Consider the following 10,009-nt stretch of genomic DNA (forward strand, 5'->3'; position numbering starts at 1 on the left):
TATTAGATTCTGACTGACAAAAACAGAATCTGAATATATTATTAGTCTCTGTGGCACTCTGTGTTTAGAAAAGGTTTTTTGGTGACCCTTTTTTTCTCCTTTTTTAATTTAAAAATATAATTCTAAAATTTTGTCAAGACTTATGCTAACCCAAACGTCTCAATGTTGCTTTCCACCTGTTACTCATAAACCACTACTGTTATCTGTCCTCATATCCCCCCCCCCCGCCTGCAATTTCTATGAAGTTTGCTTGTTTGGATGGTTGGGGTCAGAATGATAAGATAATGACGGTCAGTGCACTGAGCTTATGTCACTATGCTTATGTTCTATGAATACATAAGAGCAGAAATTAAGGTATGATATCCCGTACTGACGTCTTGTTACAACAGGAAATATGTCCAATTAAAAAAATCAAGATCCAAATGTTAAATATGATCAGCACATGTTCTACTCTGTTTGAGGCCTTACCTAAAAGCCCTACCAGTCAGATAAGGAGACGGATCTCAACAACTTAATCCATTTCTAACCAAGTTTCTTTACACTTTTAACCCATTTAGAGGGGGAGTTTGTCATATTTTGTGAAGCTGTTACACTATCTGGCAGTTATGACATTATCGTTTGCTCAACTCATCTCAGTTTCAAACTATTGCCCCATCTCTACACGTACACACCCATCTGACTGCACCTCACTGTCATACAGCTTGTACAACAGAACACATGGCTTGTTGCATAAAACCATGAGGCCATATTAATCTTTTTTTATCCTCACTGCTGTGACATGGCAGAATTATTGTTAAACCCTCCGAACCACAAAATGCGTGTTTGAAAAGCATGTTTTTTTATTTAAAAACAATTACACCATCTATCACAGCCAGAAGCTGTATAAATTAGGCTTTATGTCGGATTTTCAACTTTCTGACGGTCCATGAACACATCATGTGTGACAAAAGCATCCGAAAAGAAACGCAACCAAACCGAAGCTTAAAATTGTGACATTTCATCAAAATCACTTCATTCTACATTCCAAATAAACCGTTGCACAAACGTCGGTAAAGATACTGTAAAAAACATTCTATGTACAAATTCCTTACTGCAGCGGCCGGGGTTCACACCCGACCCACGGCCCTTTGCCCTCTCCTTCTTCCCCTTTTCTGTCTATCACTACCTCCATCGAATAAAGGCAAAAAGTCCATTAAATTCTGCGCTTCTCAAAATGTAATGGGGGGAAGCCATGAATGACTCAGCTTAGACCAACAGTCACGTGACAAACACTCTTTGGGAAACTTTGGCTGAGCTGCAGGCTGTTTACACAGAGCAGAGAGGAGAGGACAAATGTAAGTACTTTTATATGTATCCCCTGGTTGATATTATGTTGAACAGGCAAACTTTATTAAAATATATTAACATTTGTGCAACTTGGAACTGATTTAAACATAATAACAGTAACAAAACCTTAGTTTAAATACAAAACAGTATTCTGCACCAAATAAATAATAATAATAAATAATTAAATAAATTAATAAAAAACGTTCTGCTAAAATGCCAATATACAGTAACAGTATATTCTATATCCAAAATATATATAAAAAACTACCAGTTGTGCAGCCAAAAAAAGACTAAAAAAATAAAAAATAAATCTATTCTGCAGCACTTAATAGGCTACAAATAAAGTGCTTTCCTCCTTTATGCAATTATTAGTAGTGCTGGGCAACGGTTACAATTTTTAATCACGATTAATCGCATGGATTTTTTGAGATTAATCGCGATTAATCTCATTGTTATGCCAAAGTTCAATAATGAATTCAAAAGTAGTGTATTATGCACTTTTATTTTAAAAGTACTGCTATATGAACAAAAGGTCAATAACATTTGGTTTGTAAACACTTTAAACAAATCAGGTGCTTTTTAACAGCAGTATTCCCTTTACACAGTAGCGATCATATCTCTTGCACTATCTGTGCTCAGTGTGTGACTGTATGTGAAACGTTCCACTGCTGTGCAACAGGAATAAAATGTTTCAGCACGTTTCAGCAAAAATGTCTGTTTTCATGACAGTCAGAGCATGTGAATGCAGCTCTACTGTTCATCAATATAATGCTGTAACTCCGAGGTGATGATGGTGACCCAGCGATCAAAGAATAAAGACACTTTACCCACAATTTAGGTGTATTTTCCCTTTAACTCACGAGATGCAGGTAGCATGTTTTATACTTAATGTGAATATAATTCATACTTTGTTGGCATCTTATTCTGAAAACCGGATGTTCGTCTGAAGAAACCGGATGTTGTCTCACGTTAATCTTTCCGCTGACTTTCACGGTCCTTCGCTCGCTCCCGATCTGTGCCGTTTGAATGCGTTTACCGTGAATTTCAGCATATAGGTGCACTAAAGTGTAAGTGTCTGCTGAGTTGATCACGGAGATCTGAGTGTCTGAGGCAATTAAAATTAACTAAATCTTGGTGGGGACAATTGTGTCTTTCCCAAACTTTGGTCGTGACTAGTCCCTATGGACCCTATGCAAACCTACTAGTGATGTTCCCACTGTTGCCAACTATTTTTCCGGGGAAGTTGCTAGAGGCAGGTCGATTAGTTGCTAAAAGTTGCTAAATGACGTTGGGACGTCATTACGCAATAACGTAAAACTGCGTCATTACGTGATGACGTCATTACGTAATAACGTAAAACTGCGTAATTACGTAGACTACACAATAACGTTACTCAAATTGACTGTCCATCTCGACAAATTATATGATTTGACTGTTAATTAAGATTTTTTGTTTATTATCACATTTTTATTTGTAGAAGTAATTTAAACACAACACATTTTATATGATCAGATATTTTTAAAAACACATTGAATTATTGAACAATTACACATTGAACAATTACTTTTTTTCTTTTCTTATTAACTAGTAAACCTACACATTCTGAACAATTTAAGCAGTGTACTGGTAGTTAGTTAACATGCAACCAAACTGATCAATAATTATAGGTACAAGCTAATAACAAGGTGTGTCAGGCTGTCGGCTGACTCGGCTCGGCTCACTCGGCTGCTGCCCCCTCCTGTGCACGAGCTGAGCACATGCTGTTGACGTAACCCACAATGCACTTTTGCAGCCAGGCACATGTGTTGTGGGTGTGGCTGTGCGTGCGGAGAAAATCTTTTTTGTGTCATTTAGAGGGAAAATGCCTCTCTCTCTCTCTCTCTCTCTCTCTCTCTCTCAAGCCGCATTTGATTGGTCAATATGTGGCGTCGTCTCTGTGCCTGCGCTGAGCAGAGGGGGGAGGGGCGGGAGTTACACACACAGCACAGCACACAGCAAGCACAACAGGAGGGAGGGAGACGAGTCACGAGAGAGAAAGAGAGCAACGGAGTGGAAAGATTAAAAAAAAAAAAAAAGTTGAGAAAATGAGTGTCAACAGGAAACGCAGCAAAATCTGGACACATTTCAATTACATTGACCAAACTAAGGCAGAATGTAGAGTCTGCAAGACTAAAATCTCATATCGAGCTGGCTCCACAAACAACCTGCACAGGACTGCGGTCAAGTCAGCAGACACTCAGATCTCCGTGGTCAACTCAGCAGACACTTAAATTGTAGTGCACCTATACGCTAAAACTTACGGTAAACGCAACCAAACGGCACAGGACGGGAGCAAGCGAAAGATTTTGCAAAGTTAGCGGAAAGATTAACGTGAAAACTTCCGGTTTTCTACAGACGAACATCCGGTTTTCAAAATAAGATGCCAACAAAGTATACATATTGCATAATGAAATTAGATAAAATGAATTATATTCACATTAAGTATAAAACATGCTACCTGCATCTCCTGAGTTAAAGGGAAAATACACCTAAATTGTGCGTAAAGTGTCTTTATTCTTTGATTTGAGGGTTGCTGGAAGTTAATAATACCTGACTGACGGTCAATTAAGATATTTTACGAAGCAAAAACTCTGAACTGAATTTGTATCTTCAAATGGCACATTTTTTAAATGTTTAAGGTGCTATAAAAATGTTTTTCTCAATAATTCCACACAACGACTAATGCATATATGTTCAGGACAAAAATGGGTAATATCACAATATTTAAGGTGCTACAAAAATATTTTTCTCAATAATTCCAGACAATGACTGACATGTATGTGTTGAGGACATCGTTGACTCCACCCATACTGAATATTAGACATTTTTACTGTACCAATTAAGAGATATTTCAAATTAAAACTCATACATTTGAATCGAGAAAATATCTAATAAATGGATATTTGAAGTGTAATAAAAGGTTTTTTCTCAATAAGTCCAGACAATGACTGATATACATGTGTTGAGGACGTCGTTGACTCCACCCACACTGAAAATTAGACATTTTTACTGTCCCAGTTAAGAGATATTTCAAATTAAAACTCATACATTTGAACTGAGAAAATGTATAATAACTGAATATTTGAGGTGCTATAAAAACTATTTTCTCAATAAGTCCAGACAATGACTGATATACATGTGTTGAGGACGTCGTTGACTCCACCCAAACTGAAAATTAGACATTTTTACTGTACCAATTAGGAAATATTTCAAATTAAAACTCATACATTTCAATCGAGAAAATATCTAATAAATGGATATTTGAAGTGTAATAAAAAGTATTTTCTCAATAAGTCCAGACAATGACTGATATACATGTGTTGAGGACGTCGTTGACTCCACCCACACTGAAAATTTGACATTTTTACTGTCCCAATTAAGAGATATTTCAAATTAAAACTCATACATTTCAACCGAGAAAATGTATAATAACTGAATATTTGAGGTGCTATAAAAACTATTTTCTCAATAAGTCCAGACAATGACTGACATGTATGTGTTGAGGACATCGTTGACTCCACCCATACTGAATATTAGACATTTTTACTGTCCCAATTAAGAGATATTTCAAATTAAAACTCATACATTTGAATCGAGAAAATATCTAATAAATGGATATTTGAAGTGTAATAAAAAGGTTTTTCTCAATAAGTCCAGACAATGACTGATATGTATGTGTTGAGGACATCGTTGACTCCACCCACACTGAAAATTAGACATTTTTACTGTCCCAATTAAGAGATATTTCAAATTAAAACTCATACATTTGAATCGAGAAACGGGTACATTTCTGAATATTTGAGGTGCTATAAAAACTATTTTTTCAATAATTCCACACAATGACTAATGCATATAAGTTGAGGAAATCTCTGACCACACATATACAGAAAATGAAAAATCTTTACTGTGGTAATGAAGAGATTTTTTTAAAGTAAATAAATAAATTTGTTCCAAGAAATATCCAATAACTGAATATTTGAGATGCTATAAAAAGAGTTTTCTTTATAATTCCAGACAATGACTAGTGCATATGTGTTCATGACATCTCTAACTATACTAATACTGAGAATCAAATATTTTTACTTTCCCAATTAAGAGATTTTCCAAAATATAAGTCCTTCTTTTGAACGTTCAAAAAGTTAATTTCTTAATATTTAAGGTGCTATAAAAAGGGTTTTCTTAATAATTCCAGATAATGACTGATGCATATCTTTGACTCCACCCATACTGAAAATTAAACAATTTTACTGTACCAATTAAGAGATATTTAAAAGTAAATGTCATACATTTGTACCGAGGAACAGGTAATTTCTGAATATTTGAAGTGTTATAAAATGTATTCCCTCAACAATTCCAAACAATGATTGATGTATACAGGTGCATCTCAATGAATTAGAATATCATCGAAAGTGTGATATATTTCGAGTGTTTAGGCTATGGCTTACAGCTAATAAAAACCCAAAATTCTGTATCTCAGAAAATTAGATATTACATAAGACCGATTAAAAAAAGGATTTTTAATATAGAAATGTTGGCCTACTGAAAAGTATGTACAGTATACAGTATGCACTCAATACTTGGTCGAGGCTCCTTTTGCATGAATTACTGCATCAATGCGGCGTGGCACGGAGGCGATGAGACTGGCACTGCTGAGGTGTTATGGAAGCCCAGGTTGCTTTGATAGCGGCCTTCAGCTCGTCTGCATTGTTGGGTCTGATGTCTCTCATCTTCCTCTTGACAATACCCCATAGATTCTCTCTGAGGTTTAGGTCAGGCGAGTTTGCTGGCCAATCAAGCACAGTGATACCGTGGTCATTAAACCATGTATTGGTGCTTTTGGCAGTGTGGGCAGGTGCCAAGTCCTGCTGGAAAATGAAATCAGCATCTCCATAAAGCTTGTCAGCAGAGGGAAGCATGAAGTGCTCTAAAATGTCCTGGTAGAAGGCTGCACTGACTTTGGACTTGATAAAACACAGTGGACCAACACCAGCAGATGACATGGCTCCCCAAATCATCACTGACTGTGGAAACTTCACACTGGACCTCAAGACACTTGGATTGTGTGCCTCTCCACTCTGCCTCCAGACTCTGGACCTTGATTTCCAAATTAAATGCAAAATTGACTTTCATCTGAAAAGAGGACTTTGGACCACTGAGCAACAGTCCAGTCCTTTTTCTCCTTAGTCCAGGTAACTTAGCTCAGGCAACTTAGCCCAGGTAAGACACTTCTTACATCTCTGGTTCAGGAGTAGCTTGACACAAGGAATGCGACAGTTGTAGCCCATGTCCTGGATACGTCTGTGTGTGGTGGCTCTTGAAGCACTGACTTCAGCCGCAGTTCACTCCTTGTGATTTTCAACCAAATTCTTGAATGACCTAAACCCCAGAGAGAATCTATGGGGTATTGTCAAGAGGAAGATGAGAGACATCAGACCCAACAATGCAGATGAGCTGAAGGCCCCTATCAAAGCAACCTGGGCTTCCATAACACCTCAGCAGGGCCACAGTCTCATCGCCTCCGTGCCACGCCGCATTGATGCAGTAATTCATGCAAAAGGTGCCCCGACCAAGTATTGAGTGCATACTTTATACTGTACATAGACATACTTTTCAGCAGGCCAACATTTCTGTATTAAAAAAACTTTTTTAAATTGGTCTTATGTAATATTCATTTGGGTTTTTTATTAGCTGTAAGCCATAATCATCAACATTAAAAGAAATAAACACTCGAAATATATCACCTTGTGTGTATATTTTCTCAATTCAAATGTATGAGTTTTAATTTGAAATATCTCTTAATTGGGACAGTAAAAATGTCTAATATTCAGTTTGGGTGGAGTCAACGACGTCCTCAACACATGTATATCAGTCATTGTCTGGACTTATTGAGAAAACTGTTTTTATTACACTTCAAATATCCATTTATTAGATATTTTCTCGATTCAAATGTATGAGTTTTAATTTGAAATATTTCCTAATTGGTACAGTAAAAATGTCTAATATTCAGTATGGGTGGAGTCAACGATGTCCTCAACACATACATGTCAGTCATTGTCTGGACTTATTGAGAAAAATATTTTTGTAGCAAAATGTCTTAATTGACCGTCAGTCAGGTATTATTAACTTCCAGCAACCCTCAAATCAAAGAATAGACACTTTACGCACAATTTAGGTGTATTTTCCCTTTAACTCAGGAGATGCAGGTAGCATGTTTTATACTTAATGTGAATATAATTCATTTAATCTAATTTCATTATGCAATATGTATACTTTGTTGGCATCTTATTTTGAAAACCGGATGTTCGTCTGTAGAAAAACCGGAGGTTTTCACGTTAATCTTTCCGCTAACTTTGCAAAATCTTTCGCTCGCTCCCGTCCTGTGCCGTTTGGTTGCGTTTACCGTAAGTTTCAGCGTATAGGTGCACTACAATTTAAGTGTCTGCTGAGTTGACCACGGAGATCTGAGTGTCTGCTGACTTGACCGCAGTCTTGAATTGCTCGGTGAGTTTTCTGCACCGCTTAACGAGAAGCTGGGCAGGTAACAATAGAAGTGCTGTAATGTAATACGTCTCTATTATATATCGGTTGTAGGTCCAGTGTTCAGATACAACTGCGTGTTGGTCCGGATCCGGACATTAGTGACCCGTAGTCTAGTCAAAACAGTCTCTGAGATACTGAGAGAAATGCAAACGTGTCCCCATTCTCCCCTACAATCACACGGCTATTTGCCAGCTATGCAAGTATTAAAGTAGAAGCAACATTACCTTGCCAGTAGCCTAAACAGTTGAGGTAAAACAAGACACAAATACACACACAACAATTTACCTCAATGTCTGGAAGGTCTCTACTCAACATGATGCTTCTGTCTGGGTTTGGGGGACTAAAAGCTTTGTGAAGATCTTCTGGAGATTCTTGTTGCTTTCTGCGTCAGAGGTCCGAAGCACTGTCCGGGACTTCTCTGCTCCTTAGTGGATCTGTGTCCGTCCTTATCAGGCCCGCTCCTCTCACCAACAGTTAAGCGTCAAGTTGACCGGTTAAAGCCACAGAATGCCGTTTTTTCTCCAACTAATCTGTTGATAAGGTAGACCGACGGACGAAACTGATAGGCTCTATCTCTCCGAAGGGGTCGAAGTTCTGCAGAGCTTCGTCAACTGCCAGGTCCAAACTCCACCCTCGCATATGTATTTCTTTTAACTTCTTCCTACTGGTCTCAGCATTTCTCCACGTTTCACTTCCTCGTTGTAGGCAAGGAATATATATATATATATATATATATATATATATATATATATATATATATATATATATATTTATAATATAATATATTTATAATACATATATTATACATATACATATATAATATAATACATATAAATATATAATATAATACATATATTATCTGTATAATATATGTATTATATAATGTATTATATAATACATATATTATATATATGTATTATATTATATTATATTATATAATACATTTAATATAATAAAAAAAACATTTTACAAGATTACATTTGATCACATGCCATTACGGTAACTAATATACATTCACCCATTACCCATTTCACTGAACAGAGCCTGAACGCATCATAATGTAACTGAATGGAACCTCTGTACATTCTCCGTTAGCACCGGTGCTGCAAAGGTTACTGGCTCTCCTGCCGATTTCAACACTGATTTGTTCACTTTTCGATCAACTATGGTCCGTTACACTGCCTGAACTCAGCCATCATTAATTCTATTGGTTTCACCTGTGCTTTTCCTACTGTCAAAATGTCCGCCGGGGAAAAGGCCTATTGAATACAGTATGAATAGAAATGTGGGATTTATTCTGTGATTTTATCATAACAAGTCAAACATGTGTACATCAAGCCACATGCAGTACTGACTGCAATGAGTAAATTATTCAGAATAAGAATTCAGTGGTTCTAAAGGTTGAGGTTAGAACAAACGTAATGTCTGATAACTCTGTAATGAGTGGACAAGAAGTGAGAGAGCAGCTGGAAACTACAGAGGAGCAGCAGACAGATGCAACTTAAACCTTTTCTAAGAAACAACAACAGCTGTTACAATTAAGGAGGGAGCTGTCATTGGACAGCTGGATGAATTTCCTCTGCACTGTCTATTCTGGTTAGAAACTTGTTCTGTGAGAAAAGAGGCAGGCTAATCTTTACAACTTTAATGTGAGGGCTGGTCTGGACTCCTGCACTGGAGGGCCAGGGTCCACTCTGTCAAAGATTGTCAATTTATTCTTTAAGTCCCCGCTGGACCTTTATCAAAAGCAACGCATTGTGAATAAACATTACTAACTCAAACGTAACATTGTTTATTTAACTCTGCAATGGTTCCAATTTACATCATGTGATGTACTGAACTTACATACTAACTTTGGTATTTTTTAACCTGGACCCTATCTCCCCATATTTCTGTGTCTAAGTGAATATTGGGGACAGCAATTTTATATATATATATATATATATATTTATTTTTTTAAATCGGTCCAGTATTGATAATTAAAAACATTGTTAATATTAGAAAATATATACAGTATATAGACATAGAGCTCACTAAAAACTAATTATGGGATAAATTCAAGAGCATGAACCCAAATTTCTACTTTTCAATTTTGTGATTCAAC

The 10,009-nt window shown here is 36.7% G+C and overlaps 1 protein-coding gene across 2 annotated transcripts in view; it reads right to left on the reverse strand.

Annotated features, from left to right (window-relative positions):
* The window catches only part of dpydb (dihydropyrimidine dehydrogenase b), a 31,484-nt gene extending 22,926 nt beyond the window's left edge, over positions 1 to 8,558 (reverse strand). For both annotated transcript variants that reach the window (XM_076079655.1, XM_076079647.1), the window contains exon 1: positions 8,191 to 8,558. In XM_076079655.1, coding sequence (XP_075935770.1) covers positions 8,191 to 8,220 — 30 coding nt within the window. In that variant the 5' untranslated portion in view covers positions 8,221 to 8,558. The remainder of the gene's footprint in view (positions 1 to 8,190) is intronic.
* Positions 8,559 to 10,009: the final 1,451 nt, after the last annotated feature.

The sequence above is a fragment of the Anarhichas minor genome, unplaced genomic scaffold (genome assembly GCF_050575085.1).
Source record: "Anarhichas minor isolate MPS153535 unplaced genomic scaffold, ASM5057508v1 ptg000006l, whole genome shotgun sequence".
NCBI lineage: Eukaryota > Metazoa > Chordata > Actinopteri > Perciformes > Anarhichadidae > Anarhichas > Anarhichas minor.